The sequence below is a fragment of the Lathyrus oleraceus genome, chromosome 7 (genome assembly GCF_024323335.1).
Source record: "Lathyrus oleraceus cultivar Zhongwan6 chromosome 7, CAAS_Psat_ZW6_1.0, whole genome shotgun sequence".
In the NCBI taxonomy this organism is placed as follows: Eukaryota; Viridiplantae; Streptophyta; class Magnoliopsida; order Fabales; family Fabaceae; genus Lathyrus; species Lathyrus oleraceus.
The window spans coordinates 521,786,735-521,803,685 of NC_066585.1; the positions used below are offsets into that span (position 1 = coordinate 521,786,735).

At 31.6% G+C, this 16,951-nt stretch overlaps 2 protein-coding genes across 2 annotated transcripts; one reads left to right on the forward strand and one right to left on the reverse strand.

The window, feature by feature from the left end:
- Nucleotides 1–1,956: 1,956 nt before the first annotated feature.
- On the reverse strand, nt 1,957–3,122 carry LOC127107553 (uncharacterized). Its single transcript, XM_051044842.1, has 2 exons — nt 2,973–3,122; nt 1,957–2,831 (listed from the first exon to the last, which is right to left on the reverse strand). Exons 1-2 carry the CDS (start codon nt 3,027–3,029, stop codon nt 2,247–2,249), a joined length of 642 nt encoding a protein of 213 aa, XP_050900799.1. The 5' UTR covers nt 3,030–3,122; the 3' UTR covers nt 1,957–2,246.
- Nucleotides 3,123–12,622: 9,500 nt separating this feature from the next.
- On the forward strand, nt 12,623–13,108 carry LOC127104720 (uncharacterized). Its single transcript, XM_051041886.1, has one exon. The coding sequence runs from the start codon at nt 12,623–12,625 to the stop codon at nt 13,106–13,108; it is 486 nt and encodes a 161-aa protein (XP_050897843.1).
- The last annotated feature ends 3,843 nt before the right edge of the window (nt 13,109–16,951 follow it).

Here is a 16,951-nt window from a genome sequence, read left to right on the forward strand (position 1 = left end):
TGATAGTAAAATAATAGATGGAAAGTAATGAGTGATTTTAATGATGTCTCTTACAAACACATTATGATTATGTATATTGAATTTAATTAATAATTTTTATAATTGTAAGTAACTAATAATGCAAAAAAAATGTAATTAGAATTTCTTTAAAAAATAGTATCTAGAATTTTCAATTATTTTTTAAGTTGAATTAGAGTACAATAGACACGACAAATATGACATTGACTTATATTGCAAGACTTTGGGTGGTAGGATTAAGACAAATAAGAGGGAGTTTATTTTGTATAAATTGTTGAATTTCGTGGCACTTCAAGAGACTAAATTTAGGAAGATCTATCTCCCTTATCAAGCATGTTTTTTTTTTATAGTTCTTATTATATAATATGAAATGGTTCTCTTAAAGATCTCATATCGGATAATATATGACTTGAATATATATTTATAAGTGGAGACAATTATCACTCAACCAGCCAGTTTTCTAAGGTTGAGTTAGGAACAACCATATTTCTTAAGATGATATCAGAGTCTGATTTAAGATCTGGTGAGCCACCTACTATGATTTCGGCTATCAGGTCACCTATCATTTATTTTCACGCTGCAGTTGTCTAGTCCTGAGCGTGAGGGGTATGTTAAGAGCCTCACATCAGATAATATATGGCTGAACATGTGTGTATAAGTGGGGACAATCCTCACTCTACCAACCGATTTTGTAGGATTAAGTTAGGCTCAACCACATTTCTTAACATGGTATCAGAGCTTGATTTAAGATCCGATGGACCACCTACTATGCTTTTTGCTATCGAGCCATCCACCATTTCTTTCCATACTTCAGTTGTCTAATCCTAAGTGTGAGGAGTGTGTTAAGAGTCTCACATCGGATAATATATGACATAAATATGTGTTTATAAGTGAGGGCAATCCTCACTCTACCAATCGATTTTATAGGATTGAGTTAAATTCAACCCCGTTTCTTAACAGTATCATTGGATTCTTTTGCAAGGCATAGATTGGCCGACTAAAATGTATATTAATTATCAACTTATATAAAATGATATGTTTAATTCATTTATAATTCAAAAAGACATTGAATTCTCTTATTCATACCCAATCAAAATAATCTCTAACCAAACTACAATTTTGCAATTATTTAGACATGTTCTTTTAAAAGAAAAAACTAGCCACAAAATCTCCCTTTCGAGGTTGGTAATGAGATAGTCCATAAATTTGTCCAATTTTCTTTCAGCATTGCTATTCCTACACCATTTTTTACACCTAATACTTACACCGTATACACTATTCACCATATTTATACGGTGAATAATGTATTTTTAAAATAAAAAATAATATATTTATGAACAATGCGTGAACAGTACATGAACAATACACATGAACAGTACATAAACAGTACTTGAACAGTGTCTATGAACAGTTACTTAAAGTAGTGAAAAAAGTTGGTTAGTTAAATGTAAAATGTTGGTTAATGAAGTGACAAAGTTGATTAATAAACGTCCAGATATTAAAAATAATTTTTATTAATAAATCAAAGTTTGTTAATGAAAAGTAAAAAGTTGGTTAATGAAACTATGAAATTGATTAATAAACGTTCAAATATTAAAAATAATTTTGAATAATCACAAAAGTTGGTAATGCAAGGTATGAAGTTGATTAAAAAAATTATGAAATTGGTTAATAAACATTAGATAATAAAAAAATTAAAAAAAATAAGTTTTTATATTTTTTTAAAAAATAATATATTATTGAATATCATTTTTCATTTTCTATATCTATTCTAAATGAGGTCTAGAATTGAGCAAACCTATGAAATTCTATTATACCAACTATAAATCTTATTTAGACTTTCAATAACAGAATATTTATCTTTTGATAAAAAATAACATACAACGAATGAGATGTATGGAATATAAATAGCATATACAAATAAAAATGCTTGCCGTAAGTTGCATAATATTGTTATCTTCTTGCTTAAACAACCTACATTTACAAGCCAATTTTTGTACAGTACATATCACACTAACAAACAAGCGAGTAAACCCAAAGATACAAAGCATTATATGTTGTTGCATACATAGGTCCTCCTACTAGAAATATATATTCTTCTAATCTACATCAAACATACTCTTAAATCATTAGATAAATTTCATTTAACTCTACAAAAATTTGATCTAACAATATATAAAACATGTTAAAGAGTATGTTCTCACCATCATGTATCAATAATTCACACCTCAAACTTCAATATCTACTTTCTTACATGGAGAAGTGACCTTAAATATATGTTCCTCTCCGGTGCAATTATCTACTTGAACAATCCAATGACTCTTCTTGTTCCTTTCAACAACCATATCATTATCTTTCTTCATATTAAGATCAATTTTGGTCACAAGCAACCCCTCTCCAATAGGCAAATATGTTGCCTTCAAGTGTCTCCATCTTAAAGCCCTATGCCTAACATTAAACCCTACCACAAGTGCTCCATCTTTGTTGGCACCTTTATATGCTGCTAGAAAAACTTCTCTTGCATTACTCATGTCACAATCTACAAGAACAAAATCAGCTCCTTTGTAAGCACTTAAGAGAAGGCTTTTAGCATCTCCTACAACAAACTCAACACATTCTTTATCAACTCGGCTTTCAGTTTGGTCACATGAGATGCACACCACACGGCCGTGTGTTTGTTGAGCAGCTGAAGTCAGCGCGAGTATGACAGAATCTGTTACACTCGCACCAGCTACAACCATGAGTTTTGCATTCTTTCCGGCCGCAATAGCTGATATGAACTCGGCTACATCGGGTTCTTTACCACTTTTGGCCTGCAAAATTAAATTAAGATAAGATCTAAAAATTGCAAAAAAGTTTTAGATTCAAATTGTGGATATTGTGGAATTTTGAAGACTAGAAACAGATTCAAATTTCAAAGAACATAATGATATAGATGTTCTTTCTTTGCTTACCATTTTAACAGTTTGAAGATAAGCATTCTTGGCATTTTCAGATGACCAATTCGACATGATGTTGTTGGATGTCTAATTTCTTGAAATTTCAGATTTTTTTGGTGAATTTGATTTGAAGTTATCTTTGATGTGTGAAAACCGTTGTTTCAAGTTGTTGGGGAACATTAGAATTGTGTATGGCATATATATATATATATATATATAATGTGGTGGGAAAAACATAGCTTATTATACGTCATTAGTTAAGTCATCTCCCATATAATTAATTAGTTACACTATTATTCCTCCGATCTCTATAATAATTACTTTTTACATACACTATTTATGTGTTTTTATTATATAAGATTTATATATATATATATATATATATATATATATATATATATATATATATATATATATATATATATATATATATATATATATATATATATATATATATATATATATATATATATATATATCATATTTAATATCTTACACACGCATCAAATATAATTATTTTTACGGGAGAGTATTAAATATGATTATTTTCATTAGACGAAAAGTATGAAAACAAAGCTGATGGAAAGAGAGAAGATATTAATTGTGAACATATGACTTCATAGAATATTTTTATTGGGTGATAATAAAAGAATAGATGAAAATAAATGGATTTTTTTTAAATAATCAACATTTTCAAATAAAATATTAAAATAATCAAAATTTCAAAAAATATACAAAAATAACCACCTTTCTAACGGATGCGTAAGTTGAACTGACACACCCAATTGACTTAGAGAGGAGATGCCATTGGAGTTAGCACATGCTCCCAATGGGTTTGCACCTAGGCGTCATTGCCTCTTGGCGCATGCATGTGTGCTTTAGTGTGTGCGCCCATGCATCTGGCGCATGCATTGTGTGTGTAGCGCCTAGGACTCTAGCACATGCATTCCAATGATAAGAAAACTAGTATGTTTGATTGGATCCTGGCGTCAAATGAGTGGTAGGACCATTGGGGTTAGATATCTCATTGGGACATTCCTAGAGATGTTTCTGAACACTTTCCTATTATTCTTAAGTATGTCAATCAAGTGTGGGGTCCTAGACCTTTTAGATTTAATAATCATTGGTTGTCTCATGAGAATCTTTCTGAGTTAGTTATCTCTTCCTAGACGGTTATTGAGATCCAAAGATGGAAATTTTTTGTTTTGTTGGAGAAAATAAAAGCTCTCAAATTAGCCTTGAAAGTTTGGAATAAACCGTTGTTTAGAAATCTTGATTTTCACATCGATTCCTTAAAAGAGGTGGTGGATAATTTGGATTCTCTAGTTGATCATAGGGTTTTAATTGATTGAAAATTGTGGTTAGAACTGGAGCAATTCTGAATATTTGGTCATTGTTAAGGATTCAAAATTATCAATTGTTTCAAAGGTCCAGAGCTAAGTGACTTAAGGAAGGTGAAACTAATTCTTGTTATTTCCATGCCTTTATTAAAAGTAGACGTTGAAAAATAATGTTTTAATACTAAAGGTTGAATATGGTTGGATTCAAGGGGTGTCTTAAATTAGGCAAAAGGTTACTAGGTATTTCACTAATCTTTTTAAAGAGCTGAATATTGCTAGATTCCTTCTTGATAATGTTGTTTTCCATTCTTTTTCAAAAGGAAGATAATTTTTCTCTAACTATATCCTTTAGTCTCTAAGATTTAGACTATGGTGTATCTCAGTGTGAGGGTAACGAAATCATAGGTTTGGATGGTTTTAATTTCTCCTTTTTGAAAAGGTTTTGGAATTTATTTAAGGAAGATAGAAGGATTATGTTTGATCAGTTTCATCGTTTTACATCTCTACCTCATAGTTTTCCTTTTATTTTGTGACTCTAATCCTTATGGTTAAGTCTCTTTAGTTGGGAGATTTTAGGCTAATTTTTCTGGTGGAATTTTTATATAAGTTGATGGCTAAATTGTTGGTTGCTAGACTTGGGTTGGTGATGGATAAGCTTATTTTACCTAATCAATCAACTTTTCTTAAAGGTAGAATGATGGTTGATGGAGTGGTGGCAATGAACGAGGTGATTAACTTGGCTAAAAGATCAAAGAAAGCTTGATTTATTTTTAAGGTGGATTTTGAAAAGGCTTATCATTCACTTAGTTGAAGTTTTCTAGATTACATGCATATCGAGTTTGAGTTTAATGAGAAGAGAATGTCTTGGATGAGAGCTTGTGTGTTTTCTGTAAATATGAAAGTTTTGGTTAATGGCTTCCTAACCAGGAGATTACCATCCAAATAGGTTCGAAACAAGGTTCACTACTACAAATAATATATTTTATAACAATAATTTTGTATCATGTAACAAAAAGCCGAGGTATAATACATGTTTGCGCCATGTTTTATTTTTCTTTCTAAAAATAATAATTTATTCCGTCAGTTTCATAATAAACCTAGGGATAAACTAGTTCAGCGTACATGTTTCGAATCCCATCAGCAACATGTTTTGCTTTTATTTATTTAAAAATGGAGCCTTTATTTTTATTTTAGTTTTTATTTAATTATTAAATAATATATTTCATATATTTTCTTAATAACTGAGGAGTATGCTACCCATATTTAACTATAAAAGGACCCGTTCACTAAAATTTTCCCTAAACTTAACTCATATATCCAATCACTCCATACTTGTAAACATCATTCTTTGGAATGGATATCAAGACATAAAAATTCTTTATTTATGTGTTATTGTTCTTCTAACACTCAATTCTAATAAATCATTTTTCTGCTATCCATCTCACATAATATTTTTTTGTTGTTGTTATTGTTGCTGTTGTTGTTGTTCTACCTATTGTCAATGTTTAATTTGTAAAAGGAAACATTGTTATATTTTGAATATATTTCATGTTTTATTAATATACAAAGTTACTTATATTACTTAGGTTTATTTAGTAACCGAGGTGATACGTCTCTATTTTAGTTTATTTTTTATTTAAAAAGAAATAATATTAGACCTCAATTTATTATAAAACTGAGGAAAAAATAATTCAGTTTTCTCTCAACATATCTTTGTCGTTCATTTATAAAGTAACATCTCTCAAGATATTATTAACACATCAATCCACAAGAAACCCTCTACGTCTAATCAAAACAAGAAGACCACCCATGTATATCTAGCATGTTATGTTGTGAAACCTTAACATTGACGTGAAACCCAAACGTTGTTGTGAAACCCTCTACGTCCAATCCGAGCGTCATGAGATTTTACATGAGTAAAAGTATCACTATGATAGATTGCAAGAGTAGAAAAAAATTAAGTGTATTTAATATATGGTTGGTGAGAATGTATTTACTTTGCCAGAGATCTTTGTGATGGATTACAATAGTAGAAAAAAAAATCGGGTTCAAGGTTGGTTTTCTAACATAATCTTTGATCATGTAACTACAAATTTAATTTATTTATCTAATCATTTTTATATTTTATATCAGAAACAAATGCATGCAATACCCAACATTTGTTCTTCCACAAGGTTCAAATGGAGCAAAATACCAGTATTTATCACCCCAAATTTATAGCGATGAAGATGATTTGAACAGTAATGAAGATGTTTCAAATTCAGAATTTGTCAAACATTTGTACTTGTAGATTGAAACGATAAAAAATGTTAAATAAGTAACTTTGTATATTAATAAAACATAATATATATATATATATATATATATATATATATATATATATATATATATATATATATATATATATATATATATATATATATATATATATATATATATATATATATATATATATATCCCCTAAGTTATAGAAATAATCGAAAGATAAAGTGGCGCATTTTAAAAAAACGAACATGCAATTGCTAAGGATCAAACCCATTACAAGTTCAACGCTTTTCCACTAATTTAATTCAAAATCGAGGGGTAAAGTGGCAATTTTTCATTTCACAATTCGTTACCTTGTTTGGGGTAACCGAGGTACAATTCACTTCGTGTCTGAGGTAAGATGTGTTTTTTCTTATAATGGGTACATTTTAGCTCCTTTTCTCTTTTTGCTTATGGTTGAGGGGCGTAGCGACTTAGTTTCTAGGGTGGTGGAGTTCGGTCTATTTTCTACTGGAGTAAACCCTTCTTTCTCTTAGGAACTTTAGTTGTTGATAACTTTTTATGTGTTCTTCAAGGTCTTACTCGCTCTCAAGATAAAGATATGTGGAGTTCGAATATTCACTTGTCTAAAAACAACACAGACAAAATCCTAACGAAGATTCTTAAATAACGAGAGTCTTAGACACAAATCATCATCATTACGAAGATGATATATGTTTAGGACTCTCGTTCGATACTTGCCAAAATGAAAATAATAGTATGAAAAATTATCTCTTATTTGAAAGACATCTTACACTAATCAATGTTTTCGAGCATTCTATAATGGTTAAAATTTCTCAAATGCTTCTAATTTTCGTTCAACTTTCTTCCATACTTGTTCATTTTGAAAAACATCAAATTTTATACTTTTAAGAATGAATTAGTAGAAAAGGAAATGTTGAATGAATAACTTAAAATATTGAATAGGTTTTAACCATTAAAGAATGGAAGATGAATTATGATTTACAGGATTCTCGAAAATCCTTACTGTGTAAGTTGTTCTTCAAATATATGTTTAGTTGTCAATTAAATTACAAAACTGAGGAGAAATGTGTTTTCGTAATTTAAAATTTTCAAAAAGGTTTCGTTGGGGATCAAGCTCATAACCCTTAAACATTACCCGTCAATCGATGTCCAATCGAGGGGTAATGTGACACACTTTTCATGTCACCATTTATTACATTGCCTATAAAACCGAGATAAAATTCATTTTTTTAACCGAGGTAAAAGGAATTTTTCGTGTAGCGTTAGTTCATGATTTTATGTTTTTCTTTTGGTGAGTTCCAATTTATTGATGGTGGTTCTGATGGATTGAGATGTAGTTTTATACCTTTGTAATGAGGTTTTTAGCAATTTGATTTTTTTATTGGTGTTTTCCTAGGTTTTCTGATTGTTTTTCCGTGGGGTATTGAACTTTTCCAATACTAAAAGTTAAAGTTCAAACTTGAATTAAAAATAATATTCACATTCAATGTCTAATGCAAAATTAACTCTAGTAATACAGTATCTATAAGAAGAAAAAAAATCATGGGAACTTGAACCCATAACATCTCACAATACAACATAAGTGTTGTCATGCTCCAACATCGTGATTCATGAGTTTAAGAATTTTAATAATGTTTTAAATCTTAAACTTTCAATGATTAATATTATTTTACTAACTTTTACTAGGTTTTTGGACTTTTTGAGTTTGGATGCAACTGAGGGAGGCTAGTATTGCAGATTCTCTGCATTCTGCCGTCCAAACAGGCACCAATTATGTTGAATGTCTTATGTTCCATCAAAAATTTGAATGAATACAAATTTTGGCATATAGTATATAATTGATTCTTCCCAAGCACGCACGCACACGTTATACCTACGGGGAAAAATCGTTTTCATTTTTCATTTTCCATTTTCCATTATTTGCCAATAGTATCTTTGTGATGATCGAATCTAAGATCTGATCTCAAGTTTCATACTAATTAAATTAATTAATCTAGTTATTCAAATTTGAAAATATATAGTGATCTAAGCTAACTATGCATATTCATTTGACTTGACTCTTGTATAAGGTGAGAAGCTAAAGAAATTTTATGTATGATATGATACTCATTTTTGACTTGACATGATACTTGGGTTATGGGTTGGGCACAGCTATTTAAGGTACTTAGAAAAATAAACAAATAAATATATTGTTAATGAAAACAAAGATAAATTAAGAATTAAAACAAAATAAATAAATTACATTATTACTCAATCATTAAAGTGATATTTTTTAAAAGTATACGTTGGTTAACTTACTCCTACATGATTTAGGTGGTTAGAGCGCGAACTTGCATCCACACAAACTTGTTAACTTACTCCTTTATGATTTTAGGTGATAAGTCGTCACATGTGCGCATATATACACTCATACATCTATATATGGATTTGCGCACGCTCTGTTTAATGATGTTAATGAACCAAATCAATTAGAAAATTATTTGAGATTCATTTCGATAGTTAATTCGTTGAAATTGATGTATAAATCAAATGAGTTGAATTTGAGTTCAAAATTAAACTCAAAGAATAAACTAGTTGAACTTGAATTATGTATAACTAGATTAAGACATGCGTGATGCGCGATTAAAAATTTATTTATTTATTTTTATTGAATTTTTAATATGTTAAAAGTTTATTTTGATAAAATATAATTATTAATTTTATATTATAATATTTTATAATAAATTATAATTAAGACAGTGATATGGATTAATCAAATATAAAAAATACATTTTATTTGGAAGGAAAAATACTTTTGTGAATTCAGAGTCACATCCGTAATTTAATTTTGCAATTTAAATGATTATAAGGTGGTTTTTTATTTTGTTATGATTCTCATGTCTTTTTTGAAACTTATCTTAGATTCAGATATTTAATTTTAGGCTAAAATAATCGGTTGGTGCATGAAAATTAGCGAGTTTTTGATTTTGGTTCTTGTAATTTTTATTTTTTTGTTTGAATCCTTATATCTCACTTTTGGGTTGATTTTAGTCCATAAAGTCAAAATCCGTAGAAAAATCTGCAAATTTCCTTCGGATTTTCCTGCAAATTTTACTTTTAGAGACTAAAACCAACACAAAAGTGAGATATAAAGACTCAAACCAAAATAAATAAATTATAAGGATCAAAATTAAAAATTCGTTAATTTATAGGGACCAAAAGACTATTTAAGTCCTAATTTTAAATTATTAAATATATGTATTTATTTGTAACCTAAAATAAAATAAAAAATTTATTTACAATTATTATCAAACAAAAACTTCAATTACTTTATAAAATTTACAAATATATATATACATATATATATATATATATATATATATATATATATATATATATATATATATATATATATATTATTTTTAAGTTTTTGCAATGTGATCTAACGTTAAAATCAATTACCGACTTCTTATCTATTGTTTGTTGTAAATGAAATGATGAAAAACTATTATATCTTTAAATTTTTTTAAAATTGAAGTAAATTAAAATTATTTAAAAGACATAATATTAAAAAAATATTAAATATAATAATTATTGAAATATATAAATATTATTCTAGAAAATTTATGAAAATAATATATTTATCTAAGTTAGATTAATATATTTTTGGGTATAACTACTTTAAAATTAAAAATATTTAATATATTATATTTTAATATATTATAATAGTGTTTTTTTTATGTTTTAAAGAAAATAACATTTTGATTTTAGTGTGGATTCACAAATATTTTTGTTCTTGTGAAGAGTTGAACTCGGGTTTCCAATAGAAAATAAATATTATATTTTTTTATTTTTATAAAAAATTGAACTCGTGAACTTTAATAGAAAATGACTAATGTATTTGACATTTTAAAAATGAATTTAAGGAGATATTATATAAAATAATATGATGATATAATACAAATGAATTAAAAATATTAATGTGTCTTATAATCCATCTGTCACTTCACGTTTAATTTATTATATATAGATTATACTTCATCCGTCCCATATTATAAGCAAATTTTACATTTTTAAATTTATTAAATAATTAATGTATCTGGTCTATATAATCGACCAGATACATTAATTATTTAATGAATCTAAAAAGTTGAAATTTGCTTATAATATGGAACGGAGGGAGTACTTGTTTAATTCACGAACCAACCTAATATATATAAATTGGAATTTGAATCGAACCGATTTCTATCATATCGAGTTTGAAATAAGGCGAGTTCAACTTACATTAGAACAAGCTTATGATTGATTGGCTATAAGATAAACATGTTGGCATACTAGCGGTTCTAGGATACTAGACGAGGAACGCAAAATATTAAAAACTAATAAATGATTATATTTACATAATAAAAATAATTTAAGAGAGTTAGTTAATCCGAGTTAGTATTTCCAAGTTAACTTCCTTTTCAAGTAACTGAGTTTGTTTTAGTTTCAAATTATATCATGTTTGATTCAAAGGTTATGAGAGTTACAATTATGTAATTATGAAACTATTATTGTTGTTGTGATTGATTCAAAGGCGTTGAACACCAAATTGACAGCTTATATAAATGTGCAATATTGATTGAATAATAATGTGCAATGCCTAAATATATGGAATCAAAGTGATTGATTTAACTTGTGCGAGTGCAATCAAGAACCATAGTTTCAACATTTAGCATTCATGTATAAGTTTGAAACTCATTCAAATCGGCAATGAATTTACATCCAAATGGAAAATTTTATGCAAATATAGTCTCATTTCCGAAGAAAATTGTTGGATGATTAGAATAAATCAAATGCAATGTAATTGGTTTTTGAAGTGTTTTTGTAGAATAGTTTATTTGAGAAACTATTTTGGAAGATTTCTTGTTTGCTGCAGAAATAGCAATTTCCTGAAACCAAAACAGAAAAACAGTTTTGTTTTATTAGGCAGTTTTGGATGCTTTTTTAGTCTGTTTGTTTAGTGGTTTGTACACTATAAATAGACCTCAGTTGTAATATTTGTGGTTAATGACTTCAGATAATGCCATTCAATATTCTCATCTCAATTTTTCTTATTTTCTCTATTTTCATCATCTTCCTCAATTAACCTTTCTACCACCAAAATAACAACTCCCATCATTGATTCACCTTGAACAAGTTTGATCTTGTTCCAACATTTGGTATCAGAACCTGGTTCTGATCTTATTCCGCTGCAATCATGTCCTTTTCAAACGATAAAATACCCACCAACCTTCCAATTCTTGATTCGAAGAACTACGACAAATGGTGCAAGCAAATGAAAGTCTTGTTCGGTTATCAAGATGTGCTTAATGTGATTACCACCGGTGTTACTCCTCTTGTTGAAGAGGCTACTGCAGCCCAGCAACCTACTCACAAAGAAGAGAAGAAGAAAGACTACAAAGCTCTCTTCTTGATACATTCTTGCGTCGATAGTGACAACTTTGAGAAAGTTGGCGATTGTGACTCGGCAAAGCAAGCTTGGGGATTCTTGAGAAGGCTTATGCAGGGGCAGACAAAGCGAAGGTTGTGAGGTTACAAACTCACAAACGTCAATTCGAGTTACTTCAAATGGAAGAAAAGGAAACGGTCAATGATTATGTGACGCGTGTTACGCGTTTGGTGAATCAAATGAAGTCTTGCGGTGAAGCTGTTCCGGAGCAGAATATTGTATCGAAAGTGTTGCGTTCTTTAACACCTAGGTTCGATAACATTGTGGTTGCGATTGAAGAATCGAAGGACCTCAAGACTATGACCAAAGATGAGCTTCAAAGCTCATTGGAAGCTCATGAACAAAGGATGGATGAAAGAGGAAACGATAAGGCGAAAGCGGAAGTGGCTTTGCAAGCTCGTTTAAATGAAAAGAACAAGAGATCGAAAGGAAAATGGTCTTCTAGAAGTAAGAATAATTTCCAGAATTTTGGTGGAAAAGATCCACAAAATTAAAAGGGGCTAAAGGGTGAAGGAAGCTCCAAAGAGGATAATCAAAGCGCCTACAAACCACTCGACAAAAGTTCCATGAAGTGTTATAACTGTCAAAGGTTTGGGCATTTTTCGAGAGAATGTCGCTTAAAACGCAAGGAAAATGATGCGGATGAGGCTAAGGTAGCTAGGCAAGAAACGGATGATGAAAATACGCTTCTTGTGGTGATTACGGAGGAGAATAATGGCATGGACAACAGTAGAAAGTTGTTGGACAACAACTACTGCAGTACCGAAAAAGTGCAGAAAACGCGTTCGGAGAAAAACGCATTGGTAACGGTTCGAGATGGAGTTCAAGGTAGTGATGAGTGGTACTTGGATTTTGGTTGTTCGACTCATATGACTGGTAGAAAGGATTGGTTCGTGAAGATCAATCAAGCCACGCGAAGTAGAGTGAGATTCGCAGATAACACGACTTTAGCGGCTGACGGTGTCGGTGATGTTTTAATCATGAGAAGGGATGGTGGTCATTCCTTGATCAAAGATGTATTGTATATTCTTGGAATCAAATGTAATCTTTAAGTATTGGCCAATTGCTTGAAAGGAATTACACGATTCGCATGGAAAACAAGGTTTTGCGTGTTTTGGACCAAAACGATGTTTTGATCCTTAAGGCTCCTATGGCTGCCAATAGAACTTTCAAGATTGAGTTGAAAGTTATGGAGCATAGGTGCTTAGCTACTGCTGCAAGTCGTGAAGAATGGTTATGGCACTACCGTCTCGGTCATCTCAACTTTCGAGACCTCGACGGGTTACATAGGCACGGTATGGTGTCCGGGCTGCCACGGATTAATATTCCATCTGAAATATGTGATGAGTGTGTGCAAGGGAAGCAACACAAGAGTAATTTCAGCAAGGATGCGGGTCATAGGACCAAGCATCACCTTGAGGTGGTGTATTCCGATGTATGCGGACCAATGCAAGTCAATTCGTATGGAGGCAACCGATACTTCGTCACGTTTATTGATGATTTTAGTAGGAAGCTATGGATTTATCTCATTAGGAGGAAGGATGAGGTGTTTGAAGTGTTCAAACGGTTCAAATCCATGGTTGAGCGACAAAGAGGTCACAAACTCAAAATTCTCAAAACCGACGGTGGAGGCGAATTTACTTCGGGTGAATTTAGGAGTTATTGTGATGACGAGGGTATAGTGCGTGAGGTTGTACCACCTTATACGCCTCAGAAAAATGGTGTTGCTAAGAGAAAAAATCGGACGATTATGAACATGGTGCGTAGCATGTTGAAAGCAAAGAATTTACCGAAAGAGCTTTGGGGTGAAGCCGTTTCTACTGTCTGAATAGGTGTCCTACAAAGAAGCTTGAAAAGGTTACTCCAGAAGAGGTATGGTCCGAATTCAAACCGAGTTTGATTCATTTGCGTGTTTTCGGTTCGGTAGCGTTTCGACATATTCCGGGTCAACTTCGAAAGAAGTTAGATGACAAGGGTGAAAAAATGTTGTGTGTTGGTTATCATCCTACCGGAGGCTACAAGTTGTTTGATATGAGTAGCAAGAAGATCGTGATTAGTCGAGACGTGATCGTGGATGAAATTCGGACTTTTGACAGCAGAATTTCTGCTATACCAGTCCAGGAAATTGATTCCCAAAAAGCGGGAATCGATTTCCAACCCAAAATTGCACTTCCTGAAGCCGCTGAGATTCGAAATACAGGCCCAGAAATCGATTTACCACATGGGGAAATCGATTTCCTGGGAGGAAATTTGAATTTTCAGCCTGTTAATGATGTTGGACAGCAACCATTCGCAACGGAGAATGGTGAATCGAGTAGACGACCAGCGAGGCAGAGAGGTATGCCTCAAAGACTCCGAGATTGTGAGGGGTATTTCGTGATAGTGATATCAATAATGATGGTGATCTCATTCATTTCGCTTTAATGGTCGAATCCGAACTGGTAGATACGGAGGAGGCATTAAGCGATCCAAAGTGGATGAATGCAATGAAGGAAGAGCTTGAATCGATTGAGAAAAATAATACTTGGATGTTGGTTGACTTACCGAAAGGTAAAAAGGAAATTGGTGTGAAGTGGGTCTTCAAAGTGAAAGCGAATCCGAAAGGCGAGATAATCAAGCATAAGGCTCGATTAGTTGCAAAGGGATTTTTGCAAAAGGAAGGCATAGACTTTGATGAGGTATTTGCTCCGGTTGCTCGACATGAAACCATCCGGTTAGTTGTTGCGATAGCAAATAACAATAGTTGGCCGTTATATCAAATGGACGTCAAATCGGCATTTTTGAATGGTCCATTGGATGAGGAGATGTATGTTGGACAGCCCCTTGGTTTTGTTGTTCAAAATCAAGAGGCAAGGGTCTACAAGTTAAGGAAATCACTCTATGGTTTGAAACAAGCTCCAAGAGCTTGGAACAAACGCATAGATGGTTTTCTTAACGATATTAGTTTCAAAAAGTGTGTGTCCGAGCATGGTGTTTATATGAAATCGGGTGCAAGCGAAGGAGTAATCATACTTTGTCTATATGTGGACGATTTGTTGATTATTGGAAGTTGTGAAAAGTATATTTCAAGCTTCAAAGAAGAGCTTATGAAGGAGTTTGAAATGAGTGGCCTTGGGTATGTGAAGTACTTCTTAGGCATAGAGTTCCAAAAGACAAAGTTGGGGCTGCTCATGCATCAAAGTAGGTATGCTTTGGAGATCTTAAAGAGGTGTGATATGGAGCATTGTAATGCTTCCATAACTCCAGCTGAGGCACGGTCACAACTATCCAAAAGCGAGGAAGAGCAAGATGTGGATCTGACTCAATACCGGAGATTGATTGGATCATTGCGTTATTTGTGCAATATGCGGCCAAATTTAGCATTTAGTGTCGGTATTGCTAGTAGGTTCATGGAGAGGCCAAAGGTATCACACTTGGCAGCGGTTAAGAGGATCATTCGTTATGTGAAAGGTACTCTTGGCTGTGGAATTTTGTTTCCGGCAAGTGACACGGGCAGAAGGTGCAATTTACTTGGATACACCGACTCCAATTGGTGCGGAGATAAAGATGATCGAAAGTCTACGGCTGGTTATGTCTTTATGTTCGGCGGAGCACCAATCTCTTGGTGTTCTAAAAAGGAGCCGGTGGTTGCTCTCTGTTCTTGCGAGGCGGAGTACATTGCAGCGTCATTGTGTGCATGCCAAGTTGTGTGGCTTGTGAACTTACTGCGTGAGCTGGACAACAGCACGAGAGAAGTTGTTTTGTTGTTTGTGGACAACGTTTCAGCCATCAATCTTGCTAAGAATCCCATAACACATGGGAGGAGCAAGCACATTGATATGAGATTCCATTACTTGAGAGATTTAGTGAGTTATGGACAGTTACGTTTGAGCTACTGCAGAAGTGAAGAACAAGTCGCGGACTTGTTGACGAAAGCGGTTTCGAATGATGTTTTCAAGCGACTCGTGGTGAGGTTGGGCATGAAGAACATTGAGCATTTGACTTAAGGTGGTGTGTTGGATGATTAGAATAAATCAAATGCAGTGTAATTGGCTTTTGAAGTGTTTTTGGAGAATAGCTTATTTGAGAAGCTATTTTGGAAGGCTTCTTGTTTGCTGCAGAAATAGCAATTTTCTGAAGTCAAAACATAAAAACAGTTTTATTTTATTATGCAGTTTTGGATGCTTTGTTTAGTCTGTTTGTTTAATGGTTTGTACACTATAAATAGACCTCAATTGTAATATTTGTGGTTAATGACTTCAGATAATGCCATTCAATATTCTCATCTCAATTTTTCTTATTTTCTCTATTTTCATCATCTTCATCAATTAATCTTTCTACCACCAAAATAACAACTTCCACCATTGATTCACCTTGAACAAGTTTGATCTTGTTCCAACAAAAATAATCATAATAATTAGTGCAAGAAAATAAAGATTGTGTTTAAATATCGAGATGTATTGGATTTAGTGAAGAGTGATGTTCATTCCATCAACGAAAAGTCAATAAATATTCATAAGGCTGCAGATAAGAAGAAGGAAATAGTAAGATTTCAAATTCGTATTTATTATTTTATTAACAAAGAAACTTTTTTACAAGACTTCAAGATTGTAAAATAACGACAGATATCTACTTTTAATATATAAAAGTTAATTACCACCATAATTACTTAATTACCCTAATTACAATCCATAATACAGCTACTTTCATGTTCCTATAAGTAATTTCGTACTAAACTCTATTTAATACAGATATGAGTAATTTCCAATGGGTGAATTATTTTATGGATTTGGGATGAAAATATATATTTAATTGTATAATTATATGTTATTAAATTATAACTTTAAATTAAAAATAACTATTTAATATAGTTGATTAATATTAATTGAGTAATTTAATATTATTGTTAATTTACC

Coding starts and splice junctions, on each gene's coding strand:
- LOC127107553 (XM_051044842.1), bottom strand. CDS start 3,029: ATGTCGAATTGGTCATCTGAAAATGCCAAGAATGCTTATCTTCAAACT. Junction 2,832..2,972: donor ATCTTCAAACTGTTAAAATG/GTAAGCAAAGAA, acceptor TTAATTTTGCAG/GCCAAAAGTGGTAAAGAACC.
- LOC127104720 (XM_051041886.1), top strand. CDS start 12,623: ATGAAGTGTTATAACTGTCAAAGGTTTGGGCATTTTTCGAGAGAATGT.